The 18,089-nt window shown below is 32.6% G+C and overlaps 1 protein-coding gene across 1 annotated transcript; it reads left to right on the top strand.

Moving 5' to 3' along the window:
* Positions 1-1,511: 1,511 nt before the first annotated feature.
* Positions 1,512-16,876, top strand: LOC111698418 (tubulin alpha chain). Its single transcript, XM_023468752.1, has 15 exons — positions 1,512-1,569; positions 6,651-6,742; positions 7,107-7,275; positions 7,426-7,525; positions 7,626-7,915; positions 8,862-8,939; positions 9,524-9,615; positions 11,056-11,143; positions 11,565-11,613; positions 12,978-13,027; positions 13,408-13,485; positions 14,271-14,324; positions 15,794-15,903; positions 16,351-16,429; positions 16,756-16,876. The coding sequence occupies exons 2-15, from the start codon at positions 6,681-6,683 to the stop codon at positions 16,798-16,800; spliced, it is 1,344 nt and encodes a 447-aa protein (XP_023324520.1). The 5' UTR covers positions 1,512-1,569; positions 6,651-6,680; the 3' UTR covers positions 16,801-16,876.
* The last annotated feature ends 1,213 nt before the right edge of the window (positions 16,877-18,089 follow it).

Below are 18,089 nucleotides of genomic sequence, written 5' to 3'. Positions count from 1 at the left end.
CGGGTCTGTCCCATTTAACGATTTTTAGACAACCCCCCCCTTCTATCAATTTTGTACATGACCAAATTAGTATTTATTTAGTATTATTTAGGGTTAGGCTAGGTTAAGACACTTTCTGGGCAGAGCGCTGCGGCTAGGACAGGCTAGGGGGCCGAGCGCTGCGGCCACGGGTTAGGTTAGTTAAGACACTTTCTGGGCGGAGCGCTGCTACTAGGACAGACTAGGGGGCCGAGCGCTGCGGCCACGGGTTAGGTCAAGTTAAGACACTTTCTGTAAGATCCATGTACAAAATTGATAGGAGGGGTTGGGGAGGTGGTCATGAACAAAATTGATAGGAGGGGGGGCACAGGGAGGGGGGTTACAATAATTGTAAACTAGGATGGACTCTAATTTAGATAGGCTTGCTGCATTAAAAAAATAATTCACAATATGTAATAATTCTACATGTTCATCTCAAATTTCACAATTCTAATTTCCTATACAGCTCTTCAGTCTTCACTGAACATGCAGTAAAATATGAAAGTTTAAGCTTTAAAACTTGAAAAGAAAATTGATATAAATTGTAATATTAATCAAAAAATTTAAATAGCTAAACGAAAAGATGTTTAAATTTAGGATGAAAGTTATTATTTAGTATTTACACAAGAGAAAATCTGCCGTATAGTGTGACGTATACATGTGTACACTAAAGTCTACCTGCCTAGCTCTGACAAGGGGTGAAAAATCATATTTGTGAAGATTTTAGAATATTTTATTTCAGAAACGGGGTGTATGAAAATCTATTATTTATATTTGAGAAGATTTTAGGGCTGGATAATTCAGGATATTTATTCAAAAATATGGATACGTCAACGAAGCATAAGCAGGGGGGGGGTGGTCAATTCCTTCCCCCCCATTAATTGAGAAATTAAAGGTTGATAAAGGATTGGTAGGTTAAAAATGAGCTTTTCCCCATCAAAAATGGCATGTTTTCCGCATTTTTTTTGTTTTTGTTCCTAATTCCTGAACAATCTGTTTATTGTTCCTTCGCTGTCCTAATCCTTTATTTTTGTTCCTATAATTCCTGAACAATCTTGTATACTTCCTAATCCCTGTCCGAATTAATCCTATATTTTTGTTCCTAATTCCTGAACAATCTTTTAATTTTTCCTAAATTCCTGTTCTAATCCTTTAATTTTGTTCCTAAAATTTAAAAATTTAGTTTTCTGGTCTTTTAAGTCAAAAAAAATTTTCGCCTGCCGTACGATTTTTTGTTCCTAATTATTGATTTTTTTTGTTCCTAAAAAATCTTGCCCCCCCCCCCCCCCTCACTTAAATCCTGTATCCGCCCCTATGATAGTCACACTATGGTTACACTTTACCAGAGCAGTGTAGATATAGATTGATACGACCTATAGTTGTACCTATGGTTAAATGAATACGAAATTGGCCATAAAGTTACTTGATAACAAAATTATTGCTATTTCAGGAATATGTGAGGCTTAACCCGTTTGTACATTAAGGCCCGTAACCAGGGGGAGAGGGTGCAAAGGGTCAGATGCACCCCCAATTTGTAACAAATATGTCCAAGTATGTATTAAAAAACATTTTTTAAATTTTGCAGACATTGCCTCAGTTTCAATATTTTATTTTCGAGATTTTTAGCTCTACATTTTTCACATAATAAATCTGTAACCGAACCTCGAGAAAATCAATGGGAATATTTTTACTTTTCTTGAGAGCAGCCTATTTTCTTTTTTTTTTCTCGCAAGTAAGATTTGGAGAATTTTGTCTCCAAAATATCTCCAGCTTTATTGGAGATGAAATTCTCGAAATTAATTTCTCTAGGAATTTATCATAAAAAAAGGGGAAACGAGAATACGAAAAATTGGTCCCCAATAATTCTCTAAATTTGGGATTCAACATCGGAGAAATATCAGGAAAATTCTGGGGAATACAGGGTGTCCCACGAAACATGACAATAGCAAGAAGACTTGAAAGTCGTCTTTGATATTTGAATTTATTTGTGAGTGTGACATTTAGTCTTCTATCTACTTTAACATGTATGATTCTTGAAACAATTATCACATAATTCTCCTAGCCCTGGCATTTCTAAAAAGTGGTCTGCGTTTTTTGTGCTTTCAATATTGCCAGAGATATAAAGAGTTTGGTTCAGATTTCAATTTTGTTAAATTAAAGCAAAATTGTCGAAATCTGAACTAAATTGCTCATATCTCGGGCAATATTGAAAGCACAAAAAATGCAGACCACATTTTGGAAATGGCAGGACTAGGGGAATTTTGTGATTATTATCTCTAGAAATTTACTTCTAAAATTAGGTTGACTTATAAATGCAGCAAATTATATAAAAAATCAAGAAGATATTCAAGTCGTCATCCATACGTTGTCATGTTTCGCGGGACACCCTGTAGGTCCTCAGATGGTTCCATGGAAAAAAGTTCTCAACTATGTTTACTGGGAATTCAAATCAGTGAACGCGAGTAGTAATATCATAATTATCAACATTTCCTCTCTTCCCGATTTTGTAAAATTTGAGCTAAAACAAAATTATGACAATTTTTCTTATACCATACAAAACATCAAATTCAGAGAAAATCGAATTTTCACTGTAACATTAAGTTCAAGCTTAAATTACTAGTGTTGTTGAAAACTCAGAAAAGTAGAAAATAACCTACGTAACATAAAATTCAAGCTATAATTAGTATTACTCGTTATTTTACCGATATTCTGAAAAAATTTCGATGCCTCATTTACATACTGTTTCACTTGCTGATCCAGGGTCCAAACTACAACAACCCTTTTTGCACCCCCCTTGGGAAAATCCTGGATACGGGCCTGTTGTACAGGACGTTCTACGTAAAGAAGAAGACTTCAATGGAATTACCTTAAACTTTCCCAAGTATATTTTTCGATTTAAAATTTGGTCTTTTGTCTTATACATAGTTATACCCCTAAAAAAATGAGACAGTACAGACGACCGGGACCTCTTAAAATGTCACGATTCCAAGTTTAAATTATGTAATTTGCCACAGTGTCTATAGTTTATAGTAATGATTTGGAAAGGGCACGTTTGACTGTTTTTTCATTTTCTCACTGAATTATCGTTCAGTAAAAGTGTTTGTTCAGTAAAATCATTTTTTCATGTTATAAAAAACGACAATTTTTAAAAATGTTGTTCCAACAAATTTTACGTTCAGAAAATAAGAAACATTCAAAATTCTATGTTAACAACTGAGTAATCCTGGTTCAATATTTTCTTTCATACTGGTCTAGTTTTGAACCTGGAGAAATGCAGCTTTGGACAGGAGGAGATTGATTATCTAGGCCACAAGATCAGTTCTGCAGGAATTATTCCTCTCCGTAAGCATGTGGACGCTCTTCTCCTCCAGCCCCAACCACAGGATGTCCGTGGTCTCCAACGATTTCTTGGAATGGTTAATTTCTACCGCCGTTTCCTCCCTGGTGTAGCACGAACTCTCCGCCCTCTAACAGATGCTCTAGCTGGTAATCCTCGTACTTTAAACTGGTCTACTGAGATGCAAGCTGCTTTTGAGACAGCAAAATCCGCCCTTGCCTCCGCCGTCTCACTGGTTCATCCTTCTCCCTCCGCCGAGGTGTCTCTGGTTACAGATGCCTCCGCCACACACGTTGGAGCGGTTTTGCAACAGCGAGAAGCAAGAAATTGGCGTCCCCTGTCCTTTTTCTCAGCCAAACTCTCTACCACACAGCAACGCTACTCCGCCTTTGACAGGGAACTGCTAGCAGTATTTTTGGCTCTCCGCCATTATCGTTTCGAGCTGGAAGGGCGGAGGTTTCATGTCCTGACAGATCACCTTCCTCTGGTTTCAGCTCTCTCTCGAGTATCTCCACCGTGGTCAGCTCGTCAACAGCGCCAGTTGGCCTACNGTCACGGAAGTTCGTAGTAAGATTTTGACTCCACTGGAGACCACCGGAGGGAATTCTTTTTCACTGGAGGGGTTTAAAAAAATGCTTTTTACAATTCAAAACTTTACGCAGGGTGATTTGCATTCCACTGGAGGGATTCAAATCACCCTGCGTAAAGTTTTAAATTGTAAAAAGCATTTTTTTAAACCCCTCCAGTGAAAATAAAATCCCTCCGGTGGTCTCCAGTAGAATCGAAATCTTACTACGAACTTCTTTGAGTCGATAAAACATAGTTTAGGAATTCCGCAATCCGCATGTCCATTGTTGCAGTAGTATCCATAAATTCCAGTATATACAACAGCTCTAATTACTACCCCTGAACTTGCCATGACCCATTTTTTAAGACTAAATCTTTTGGGAACAGAATCAGAAAATTTTTTGACAAGGGGAGTAGACAAATCACTGTTAATAATCCTAAATGTATTCATTTTGGTGTTGTCAAACAGCAAATCAGGTTTAGATATCTGTTGTCAAACAGCACATCAGGTTTAGATATCTGTTGTCAAACAGCACACCAGGTTTAGATATCTGTTGTCAAACAGCACATCAGGTTTAGATAACTGTTGTCAAACAGCACATCAGGTTTAGATATCTGTTGTCAAACCGCACATCAGGTTTAGATATCTGTTGAAGAGCTCTTGAGTCATTTTCCCAAACTAATTGAACACTGTGGACACAACTCTCTGACCTCAAGTACAAAAAAGTGAGTAGCATTAGTCACAAGAGTTTGTTGAACATGACGTAATAAATCACAGATCACAAAGTATTGATTACAGATCACAGAGAATAGATTACAGATAACTGAGTATGGGTTAAAGATCCTAGAGTATAGATTACAGATCACAGATTATATATTCTTAAAAAGAAAATAAAAAATTCCTTATTTTCTTTCTTTTTACTTTTTATGACTGACTGAGAAAACGACAAAAGAAAATAACTCAATTATGTTTAAAAATCCAGCTTTCTACAAGTCATTAGCAAATCAACGCTACATGCGATTAACAAAAATCATTATCATTTAACCAAACCTAATAGTTAAGCCTAAGGAAAAACAGAAAGCAAGATCAGCCCGCGTAAAATAAGTGTTCACTATGGTTTATAGGGCTACCCATGGTCAAGTTTTCAAGACAACAGCGCAACACAAAACGTTGGGTAATAGACTTTAAATCACTCTTGAGCATAACAAAATAATAGAAAGACCTTAAAAATAAACTGAAAATAGATCAATTGATATATCGTTTTATTTGTATGCGTGAGCTTGTGTCCACACCCCTTAATCAAAATAAATTTAAAAACAGATCACAGATTAAAGATTATAGATATTACTGTGTAAATTGCAAATAATACAGTATACAGTTTACAGATCACAAAATACAGATTACAGATCACAGAGAATAAATTATAAATCTCAGAGTGTAGATTACAGGTTACAATTACATCATGAAGATTATGGATAAAAGAGTATAAATTGCGAAGCATAAATCACAGATTAAAGAAAACAAATCGCTGAAAAAGATTACAGTCATATTGTACAGATTACAGATTTCATGTGTAAGATAAAACTATATTATACAGATTATAAAAGATTATATTACAGATTCCCAAAAACAAAAGATATAATTTGAAGACAAAAACAAACAATAGAAATGTAAACAGCATCTCGAATTTTAATTATTACAACAATATTAGAATTTTAAGATTAATAAAAGTGGAAACCCCAAAGCTTTCTTCGGTGTTGCTGTTACTAGGTTACTGTAGTAGGACAAGTGTAGTATTGGAACCATTTTATTCATAACTCTTAACAGGTATACACAATACACACATTACACTGTACATACAGTAGACAATACAGGGCTACCCAAAAAGGATGAGACTTCAGAGAAGAAGTATTACATTTTTTTACCTTTTTTATTTCCTGGTTCCTTGTACGGTTACACAATCATTAATATAATTTAAAAGAGATATTTCAAGTAGTTAGCAGTTTTTGCATTTTCTTATTTAAAACGTTTCAAATGTCTTACTTCTCATTCTTTCATTAATACACTGTACAGGATAATACACTGTACAGGATAATACAAAACAAATAAGACTTCAAGACAATTGTGAAAACAATTTTAAAAATAGTTAGATTGTCATATTTTCTTTTATTTAGCTTTATAAATATAATGTCTAAGGAAGAAAAAACGAATTTGACTTCTATAAATCATCTACTTTTTTCTCATGGCTTATGGTAAAAATGCACATACTATGCAGTCTTTTTTGCCTTTTATAGGCTTCCTTTAAAATAAGGGGGACATCTGTGATAATCTAACTTTCTTATTTTCTCGTTTTTTTCCGTTACACTTGTTAAAATGACTATTCATTGTCAGTTTTCATTTCAGTAATCTTCTGATTCACATAACAAATGTTTTAACCTCTAAAGAAAGAGGGGCAGCTTATGATATTTTCCAGGGGGGGGGGATAATTGAATTATCGCGAAATTTAAAAGAAAAAAATCCCCACTTAGAATTTTTTTTCAATCTATTTGAAAAATCAAAATTAAAGGGCTAGAAGGTGGCTGCTCTCTCTTCTTGTGCTACTATAGCCCCCCATTAAGCTGCTTCTGTGAGAAATGAGAATTGTTGTTTAAGATGTAAAAACAAAGGTGAAAACCTTGTCTATGCTCATTTAATCAATAATCATTCATCCATTCATGTTCATTTTAGGTACTCATACTCTTGATCCCTTAGTACAAGATGCGTGAGGTTATCTCAGTACACATTGGGCAGGCTGGAGTTCAGATGGGGAATGCATGCTGGTAAGTAAATGCATGCTGGTAAAATTGCCTATTTAGCCCTTCATAATTCAATCGGAAACTAATAATTCTGTTTTAACAACAAAATTGAAAAAAAATTGCAATGCAGGGGGGCCTGCCCCACCACGTTCGTTACTTGCACTTAGTGGTCCTGGGTCCAAAAGCACACCTCCCAACTGTGCACCCCCTGAAGGAAATTCCTGGCTAGACCACTTGTATAGTTAAACCTTTTAGAAAACAATCCTTGATTACCCAATGATTATGTAAAATTTATGAAAAATATATCTTGTGATGTGTTGTTCAATTTTTCAAATATACACATTTTTAATTAACCCAATAAAGATTATCTTAACATTTTCTTATAAAGGGAGCTGTACTGCCTTGAGCATGGTATCCATCCTGATGGTATGATTCCTGATGATGAACAGAACGGAATCAACGATGAATCCTTCAGCACGTTCTTTAATGAAACCGGATCTGGGAAACATGTTCCAAGAGCTGTTTTCGTAGATTTAGAACCGAATGTTATTGATGAGGTAAATACAAACAAACTGGCGCAAATTTTACACGAAAAAAGATCATACATGTAAGAAAATAATTGCAAGAATATTTGATTCTTGTAAAATTTCAAATAACCCTTAAATTCTTTCAATTTGCCTGCATTATTGTTTTCAATCACAATTCAGGTTCGAACTGGTACCTATAGACAGCTATTTCATCCGGAACAGCTGATTACTGGCAAGGAAGATGCCGCAAACAATTATGCAAGAGGCCATTACACAATAGGTAAGCCTGACTTAAAAACGTGTCTGTAAAAAGATGTATTATTAGTTTTGCATACATTTTATCATTTGTATTTAGAGAGATATAAGTTTTTATGTTATAGGGAAAGAGCAGATTGAAGTAACAATGGATAGAATAAGAAGAATGGCTGACCAAGCAACTGGCCTACAAGGATTTCTTATCTTTCATTCCTTCGGTGGAGGAACGGGTTCTGGGTTTGCTTCTCTGCTCATGGAGCGCCTCTCAGCAGATTATGGAAAAAAGCCAAAGCTTGCATTTTCCATTTATCCTGCTCCTCAGGTTTCCACTGCTATAGTGGAACCTTACAATGCTGTTTTGTACTCCCATACCACCCTGGAGCATATAGACTGTGCATTCTTAGTGGATAACCAGGTAAAAACAAAAACACCTCTGAGACAGAAGTTAACTTTAGAAATCTCATATTATAATCAACTTATAATCCAACTATATCATTTTATAATCAAACTTTAATCAACTTATAATCAAACTATAATCAACTTATAATCAAACTATAATCAACTTATAATCAAACTATAATCAACTTATAATCAAACTATAATCAACTTATAATCAAACTATAGTCAACTTATAATCAAACTATATCAACTTATAATCAAACTATATCAATTCAACTTATAATCAAACTATAATCAACTTATAATCAAACTATAATCAACTTATAATCAAATCATAATCAACTTATAGTAAAATTATAATTAAATTATAATAAATTTGGAGCAAATTATAATAAAATCAAAAAAGTTTTTAAATTGACAAAATTCAATGAAAATTGTTGCACTCCAAAAAAACCTTTTTACATAGGAATGTCGATTTATACTGAATGTGCATATACAGACAATTTATAATTCTATAGAATAGCAACTTTTTAATATGCATTATAATTTATTTTCTTTTCTCCATGAAATATACAGACATATTAAAGTTTGATGACATGTTTAAACAAATCTATATGTGCATTGTACAGTAGCGTTAGTCATTGTTTACAAAAAACTATATCAAACCAAGTAAATGTGAGCATTCACGTAAAATTTTTTGATCTGAAGTGATCCATGTTAATACATTATCTATGAAACGGAAGTTTCCTTACAAAGTTAAAATAAAATCTTCACAATACGCCAATATGGGGTTTAGAATGTTATTGGATTGTTTTTGCTAAATATGGGCTATAAATTGCTTCTTTTTCTTATAAATATTCTTAGATTAATTTATGGAGCCAGAAAATTGTTTTTAATTTTTTTACTCGGACAAACATATCAATCTTAAAATTAGTAATTCATGCATTTGTATTTATTTTTAGGCTATTTACGATATTTGTCGAGATAATCTTGGTATAGAGCGTCCAACCTACACCAACCTTAACCGTATAATTGCACAGGAATTCAAACCTTTATTTAGACCATTGGTAATCCCAGAACAGTGAATATAACTTTTATAATCAATATTTTAGGAAAGTTGGAACCGCCCCCAACCCCCTCCCCCCAACCTTAATGTTCTTTGTATGTATGTATGTATTATTAATCAAATTGAGAAAGCCATAGTATTCGTAGTATGACAACAATCTATAATTTTTAGGTTTTGTAAACTTTATTATGTACAGTTTTTATTTCAAATTATGAAAATCATTATGCAATGGCAATCCCTTGTTATACATCCTACTGATCATACCGCCAAAGTTCTATACAGATGTAACCAGAAAACAGGATTTTAGAAGCTGTAATAATTTTTTTTAATAAAATGTGCCCTGAGTTCAGAGCTTTTGTGTGGATATTACTTAAATTGAACGCTTGATCTCAATATCCAATGTTAGCCCTTATTAATTTGAGGATCAATCCCTTAATCCCTCAATTTTAAGTGATCCCTGCATTGTTAATAATTAAGAAATAAAAAAAAATTAGAAAAATCCGAATTTTTACATTCTTTTCTAAAATTATTAATAATGAAGGTTGAATGATTGATTAGATTATCTCCTCAATAACAGCATCTCTGAGGTTTGATGGAGCCTTGAACGTTGATCTAAATGAATTTCAGACCAACTTAGTTCCCTATCCTAGGTAAACCTTTCAGACCAACTTGGTTCCATATCCTAGGTAAACTTTTCAGACCAACTTGGTTCCATATCCTAGGTAAACTTTTCAGACCAACTTGGTTCCATATCCTAGGTAAACTTTTCAGACGAACTTGGTTCCATATCCTAGGTAAACTTTTCAGCCCAACTTGGTTCCATATTCTAGGTAACCTTTTCAGACCAGCTTGGTTCCATATTCTAGGTAACCTTTTCAGACCAGCTTGGTTCCATATCCTAGGTAACCTTTTCAGACCAGCTTGGTTCCATATTCTAGGTAACCTTTTCAGACCAACTTAGTTCCATATTCTAGGTAACCTTTTCAGACGAACTTGGTTCCATATCCTAGGTAAACTTTTCAGACCAACTTGGTTCCATATCCTAGGTAACCTTTTCAGACGAACTTGGTTCCATATCCTAGGTAAACTTTTCAGACCAACTTAGTTACATATCTTAGGTAAACTTTTCAAACCAACTTGGTTCCATATCCTAGGTAAACTTTTCAGACCAACTTGGTTCCATATCCTAGGTAAACTTTTCAGACCAACTTAGTTACATATCTTAGGTTAACTTTTCAAACCAACTAGGTTCCATATCCTAGGTAAACTTTTCAGACCAACTTATTTCCATATCCTAGGTTAACTTTTCAAACCAACTAGGTTCCATATCCTAGGTAAACTTTTCAGACCAACTTAGTTCTATATCCTAGGTTAACTTTTCAAACCAACTAGGTTCCATTTCCTAGGTAAACATTTCAGAGCAACTTTGTTCCATATCCTAGGTAAACTTTTTTGCTCTTTCTGATAAAAACTAAAAACTCTAAATCCAAATTAGATAATTTAATAAAGGAATGTGTTTGAAATGAAATCCGACCTTGCACAAAAATTGAATATTACTACTCTAAACCCTGCAATCTGGCTCTAAACCTTTCAATCTGACTCTAAACCTTTCAATCCAGCTCTAAACCTTTCAATCCATCTCCAAACCTTTTAATCCGGCTTTAGATCTTTCAAACCGGCTCTGAACCTTTCAAACCGGCTCTACCCTTCAATATGGCTCTTAACCCTGCAAATATCGCTCGTATCGCTGCAATTTAGCTACAAGCAGTGCAATCCTGGTCAAAACCCTGTAAACCGTCAGAAACCCGACTAAAAACACTGTATCTGAAGCAGGATTGCAAGGTTTGAAGCAAGATTAAAAGATTTTTAAAAACTTGCTCCAAAGTTTGTAATCCTGCTCTATAACCTGCAATCACAGCCTCTAAAACCTGAAATCCAGCCAGATACGTTGAGTCACCAAACCCTGCATTTTTGCCCCCAACCCTGCAATCTTGCAACAATCTGGAAAAAAAATTAAATTTGGTCTCATGAGGGATCACTATCCCCTAGCCACCTATATGCTCCAATGGCAAATAACTAAATCTTTTTAGGATTCACTATCCCCTGGCCACATATGCTCCAATGGCATCTGCAGAAAAAGCCTACCACGAAACATTAGCCGTAGACCAAATTACAAAGGTTAAAAAATATTTAGTATATGAAGCTGTGCAATTCTATAATATCTATAAGAAGTGGTATTCATAACAATTGTAATAGTTTATGGTCTGATAAACATATTTTAAATTAAATTTTGAGTATGTTTTTTAGTTTTTGTCAACTTTTGCAGGATGTATCAGAAATGATTTTAAAATTGAGTTCTTTTAGTCAGGAATCGATAATTTTTATGGTATTCCTTCGGGAAAATACGTTTTTAATGCTCCATATATAATATAACCAATCGTTATCAATTATTAAGCAGTGTTTAATGGTTCAGTCATAAATTATAATCTTTAATGGTAAAAAATTGGTAATATAACGTAGAATAAGAGAAACATGATCTTTCTAGGTTGACATTTTTGAACTCCATGGAGCTTATACCTTTATATATTTTACGGTTTAGGTCTGTTTTGAACCCAAAAACCAGATGGTGAAATGTGACCCAAGAAAAGGTAAATATATATATATATATATAAAATATACGTTATTACATATTTAAAAACAAACCCGGGAGGCGAGGACGTTTTAGAACAAATTTGTCATAAAACAATCCTTAATTCTCTGATTTGGAATTCACAGATTCCTCAATAATTAAGTGAAATATGGAAATACCGAAATCTTTTCCAAATTCACGGAATCCACTGAAGTAAACCATGTTTTCAATAATTTTATTGAAGAGCTTTTGAGAGAAACAAAAATGATTTTAATTTGTGCAACAGGATAAAATTGTTTTTCTTATACTTGAGCGCAAAATCAAAACTCAAGGAGCTACGAGGTCACAAAGTTGGACCAGCAATGTCGAATACATTTGAACTTCGAAAAAAACGTTCGTAATTCCGAAATTTTAGGTTTTATTCTAACTGTTCAGTGGCTTGATTTGGAGTATTCATCTGTTTCTATAAAACCATCAAAGAGTTTTACACAGGGAGTACGGAATAGAAGGGAGATATAACTAACGCGGTTCGCCCTGCCATATTATTATACATGCTTTGAAGACCGTACTCCATTTATAAAAGAAATATTTGTCTGATGTACAATTACAGCGTATACAATAACCTATTTTGAATATTTTTATACAAATGGAGTACTCGTCTGCAAAGCACGCATAATCATATGGTAGGGCGAACCGCGTCAGTTATATCTCCCTTCTATTCCTTACTTCTGGTTTCACACTCAATTCACAGTTAAGTTTAAGTACAGGGTGTCCCAAAAAACATGGGAATTCAGTGACGAATTCGATATCGTCTTTGTTATGAATTAGCATTGTAATACCTAATTTCAAAAGCCATAATATCATTATGTCTGTTAGAGTTTATTTTATGAAAAGGATAAAAGACTGTAAAGGTGTGTCTATAATGTCTCCGCAAGATGAACAGTGAAGACGGACAAGTTTACTCTGTTTGTGTACTGTAATTTTCTTGTTTTACTAAGTACAACCGTATGCAGCCAAAACATAAACAAACAAATTCCAAACATAGCAGACGAAAATCTTACAGAGTACAGCTTTCTCTGTAGGTATCACTATACGAAATCAAAGAATTATTTGAAAAGACGATATCGAATTCGTCACTGAATTCCCATGTTTATTGGGACACCCTGTAGTTACCTGAGCTCACTTCCCATTTTATATCTGGATAGAGATTCTGTAGATGGGTTTCATAACTGTCCACATGACTAGGGTCTATACAAATATATATACATGAGCGAAAGCTTTTTCATTTAGATAAATAAAGCGTTATTTTTGATGTTGCACAATGTTGTAGATACAGTGTACAGCGTACAGTGTACACAAACAACATAATATCTTCTTTTACAGGAAAGTACATGGCCGTCTGTTTGTTGTACAGAGGGGATGTTGTACCAAAGGAGAGTTACGCGCACTTTTTTGTCAAGAATATTCATTTTTTAGAGGAAACATCTTTAAATTGAAATGATAATTTAACATTTAAAAATTACACATCATTTAAAAAAAATTAAAATTCCATATTTTGATATTTTTTGTAATTAAATTAAAATTTTTAAGAAGCATTTTAAACATTTTTTTTGTTCTGATTTGATTTTAAAACTTTTTTTCAATGAATTAGAGTTACAATTTTTCTTTGTGATTTTCTTTTTTTTATATTTAATGGGGTTTTCATGCATTAGTAGCCTTTTTCTTTTTCCAGGTGAAAATAAAAGTAATTGTTTTCTTAAAATTTGAACTTAACATTAGTGAGGTTTCAAAAAAGGCCATAACTCTGAATTAGGATGTAAATGATGCGATTGCTTCAGTAAAAACTCAAAAATCTATTCAGTTCGTGGACTGGTGCCCAACCGGGTTCAAGGTTGTTCTGCAATATACATGTGTACTTTTATGATAATAATAATAATAATGTTAATAATGATAATAATAATAATAATAATAGTAAAAATAATAATAATAATAATAATAATAATAATAATAATAATAATNTTACCTACTCAGTCTCTCCCTATTAGTTTTGTCGGACACAAAAACTGAATTGACACTTGTGACGTAAGAATACAGCTGTTCTGAGAGTGTTCATATTCTAAGTTGCTATCTATCTATTTGCTTACAACAGCAATTAGAATCTTTGAATTAAAGAATGTTTTTTTTTTGTTGTCGTTCATATTTTTATACAGGGCGAGCCAGTCCCCACACCATTTTGTTGTCTTTTTATAGAACAATCAATAATTTATGGAAGTATAAGATTTGGGGAAGTTTACGACTAGGAATCGTTAACGAACAGTATCTTTAAAAAAGTAAGGAAAATACCGTTTGTTTAGTTTTTACCTAAGAACGAACGACTACCTGAAAAGTTGCTCCGTACTTAGTTTAACAGTTTAACTAACCGTTAAGGAACGGCAAGAAAAAAGTCTGTACGTGCCCAGCCCTACCTACAATGTGGATAATTCTAATGTGTAGATACGTATAATGATTTCAAACTGTATTGTAGTTTTGTGGAAAGCTATGAATGTGCAAATACCATTCCAATGAAATTAAATTAAATACTTGCAAATTATGAATCATAATTACAAGTAATGTAGATATGAATATTCAATTACAACCTAATATTTTGTAATAAAGAATTCAGTTTTATACTTTTAGGTTGGAATTAATTACCAGCCTCCTACGGTTGTTCCCGGGGGGGATCTTGCTAAGGTAAAAAAATACATTAAATATTAAATTATTAAAACATCTGGTAACTCGACTCAATCATAAACTATTCATTTTTACCAAACATAATCACATTGCATATTGTTAATTGTTAAGAACAAAAGTAAGATGAATAATTCAAGTTAAAAATGTATGGTTCTTGTTGAAAATGTATGGTTCTAGTTAAAAATGTATGGTTCTAGTTAAAAATGTATGTCTGGTTGAAAATATATGGTTTTAGTTGAAAATATAAGGTTCTAGTTGAAAATGTATGGTTCTAGATAAAATGTATGGTTCTAGTTGAAAAATATTGAGTTCTGGTTGAAAATGTATGGTTCTGGTTGAAAATTTATGGTTCTAGTTGAAAATGTATGGTTTAGTTTAAAATGGTTCTAGTTAAAAATGTATGGTTCTAGTTAAAAATGTATGATTCTAGATAAAATGTATGGTTCTAGTTGAAAATGTATGGTTCTAGTTAAAATGTATGGTTCTAGTTGAAAAATATTGAGTTCTGGTTGAAAATTTATGGTTCTGGTTGAAAATTTATGGTTCTAGTTGAAAATGTATGGTTATAGTTGAAAATGTATAGTTCTAGTTGAAAATGTACGGGTCCTGGTTAAAAATGTATGGTTCTAGTTGAAAATGTATGGTTCTTGTTAAAAATGTATGGTTCTAGTTAAAAATGTATGATTCTAGATAAAATGTATGGTTCTAGTTGAAAAATATTGAGTTCTGGTTGAAAATTTATGGTACTGGTTGAAAATTTATGGTTCTAGTTGAAAATGTATGGTTCTAGTTAAAAATGTATGATTCTAGATAAAATGTATGGTTCTAGTTGAAAAATATTGAGTTCTGGTTGAAAATGTATGGTTCTGGTTGAAAATTTATGGTTCTAGTTAAAAATGTATGGTTTTAGTAAAAAATGTACAGTTCTAGTTGAAAATGTATGGTTATAGTTGAAAATGTATAGTTCTAGTTGAAAATGTATGGGTCCTGGTTGAAAATGGAAAGTTCTAGTTGAAAATGTATGGTTCTACTTGAAAATGTATGGTTCTACTTGAAAATGTATGGTTCTGGCTGAAAATGTATAGTTCTAGTTGAAAATGTATGGTTCTGGTTGAAAATATATGGTTTTAGTTGAAAATATAAGGTTCTAGTAAAAAATGTATGGTTCTAGTGGAAAATGTATGGTTCTAGTAGAAAAATATTGAGTTCTGGTTGACAATGTATGGTTCAAGTTGAAAATATTTGGTTCTAGTTGAAAATGTATGGTTTTAGTTTAAAATGTTTAGTTCTAGTAAAAAATGTATGGTTATAGTTGAAACTAAATGGTTCTAGTTTGAAATGTATGGTTCTAGTTGAAAATTGATGGTTCTAGTTTAAATTGTATGGTTCGAGATGAAAATTTCGAATTTATTTTAACCTTTTTAATAAATGAGCGAAGAGATTTATTTTAAAGATATTTTTAATTTTAGGTTCAACGTGCAGTATGTTGTTTATCTAATACAACAGCAATAATGGAAGCTTGGGCTCGTTTAGATCATAAGTTTGATCTTATGTACGCTAAGAGAGCTTTTGTTTTTTGGTAAGTGATCATATGTACGCTAAGAGAACTTTTAAAATAAGTGATCTTATGTAAGCTAAGAGAGTTTTTGTTCATTGGTAAGTAATATAATTTACGCTAAGAATGCTTTTGTTCATTGGTAAGTGATATTATGTACACTAAGAGATCTTTTGTTCATTGATTAGTGATCTTATGTACGCTAAGAGATTTTTTGTTCATTGGTAAGTGATATTATGTACGCTAAGAGAGAACATATATGTTAATTAAAAATTCATATATTGATTATCAATAAATAAAATTTTTCTGAAAAGACAGAGTAAATCTGCCATGTTATCAATGTACATTGTAGGTACAAGTAGAAAAAAGGTTCATAAAAATGATTTACTTTAGCTTAACGTGAATATTGCATATTTCTAAAAGCTGGGATATAAACTGATTTCTTACCTCCATTCACCTGGTTGTGTAAAGGTATGTTGGTGAGGGTATGGAGGAGGGAGAGTTCTCAGAGGCTCGTGAGGATCTAGCTGCTCTAGAGCTGGACTATCAGGTTAATAAGAGATTTATCAGAATCACCATCTTTAGCTAACAAAAGTTTGTTAGCTTACCCCCAGTTTAAAAAAGAATTCCCGTTCACAACGGTACAGTTTCGACCTTAATCTTGAGAAGACGACATTTAGTGTTCTATCTGTATTATTAATGAATCTATGGGTTTGGCATAGAAAGTTAACGGCCTTCACCGTTTACGGAACGTCGCCAAGGCCTATTTCAAAATTACGACAGAGAAACCCCGACGCGGTTTGAATATCTTCCAATTATTACAAAATTTAAAAAGATCGTTTTTGAGGAATTCAATTTTATCATTTTTACTTTCAGGAGGTTGGTACAGAGAACTATTCAGAGGAAGAATATGAGGAATGATGAAAAATAGAAATATTTTGTGAAACTAAATGTGATTTTATTTAAACAATCTTAATCATTAAAAATATTTGTTGAGCATGAGAAACAGTTTCAAATCAAAAGTGTGTTATTTATGAAATATATGATAAGATTTAGCGCTTATAGTGTTTAAAATGTTTAAAATGAAGATGGATTAGATTAAAACTATTAATTTCATCTTTCGGGTGGATTGTTGTTGTTGATGTTTTTATTGTTATTTTTGTTGCTATTATTGTTGTGGTTGTTGTTGTTGTTGTTGATATTGTTATTGTTGTTGTTACTGTTATTGTGATGTTGTTGTTGAATTTATTATTATTGTTATTTTTCTGGTTGTTGTTGTTGGGTTTCTTATTGTTGTTTTTACTCTGGTTGTTGTTGTTGTTGCTGTCGTTAATGTTGTTGTTTGGATTCTTATTATTGTTCTTATTCTGGTTGTTGTTGTTCCTGTTGTTATATTGGGTTTCTTATTATTCTTATTTTTCTGGTTGTTGTTGTTGCTGTCGTTAATGTTGTTGTTGGGTTTCTTATTATTAAGTTTTTATTCTGATTGTTGTTGTTATTGTTAGTGTTGGTGGTTTATAATTTTGTACTCCGTCCCTTTGATGACCTGACTGAGATCAAGGATGAAAGTAAAAGTGATGAATAAATAAAGATCCCGCTGCTTCAATCCCTGGATCGATGATGGAAGAATGGATTGTCCCAAATCCCAGGGTACTGCAGCAGCTAGGCCACAGATACAGACAGAACACAGAATATGGTTTATATCTATCTTATCATCTATTTTTTCTATAAAAAAATGTTAATAAAAAAGGTTATTAGGTGAATAAGAATAATTATAGATTTTAAGAAAAGATTTGTCCTATGGCATTTTAAAGTTTGTATAAAAAACAAAAAAATAGAAAATAAAATGATTCAAGATGGTTTAACTAAGGGTTAAAATAGAGGATCTTTCATATTAATTGTAAACCGTAGATAAAGTACACTCAAGGGTGTTCTTTATTTTTTAAATTAAAATAATAACGAAATATAGAAAATAAGAAATTAAGAAGTATACATGTTCTATTATATATATAAAGTAGTAATCTCTGTTTGATGTTTGATGTCTGATCATAACTAAGGAATTTCTTGACCGATTTACTTCAAATTTTGATTGGGAAACTCAGAAGAACTAAAATAAAATTTTTAGCTTTGTTTTGAAATTCTAATTTGAGTGGGTCGACTTTTAAAGAGAAAAATAGCTAAAATCGTATTTACGATAAAGCACAGGTAAA

The sequence above is a fragment of the Eurytemora carolleeae genome, unplaced genomic scaffold (assembly GCF_000591075.1).
Source record: "Eurytemora carolleeae unplaced genomic scaffold, Eaff_2.0 scaffold50, whole genome shotgun sequence".
Taxonomy (NCBI): Eukaryota; Metazoa; Arthropoda; class Copepoda; order Calanoida; family Temoridae; genus Eurytemora; species Eurytemora carolleeae.
Note: the sequence above shows the minus strand (reverse complement) of the source record. Positions and strands in the feature narration are given on the sequence as shown.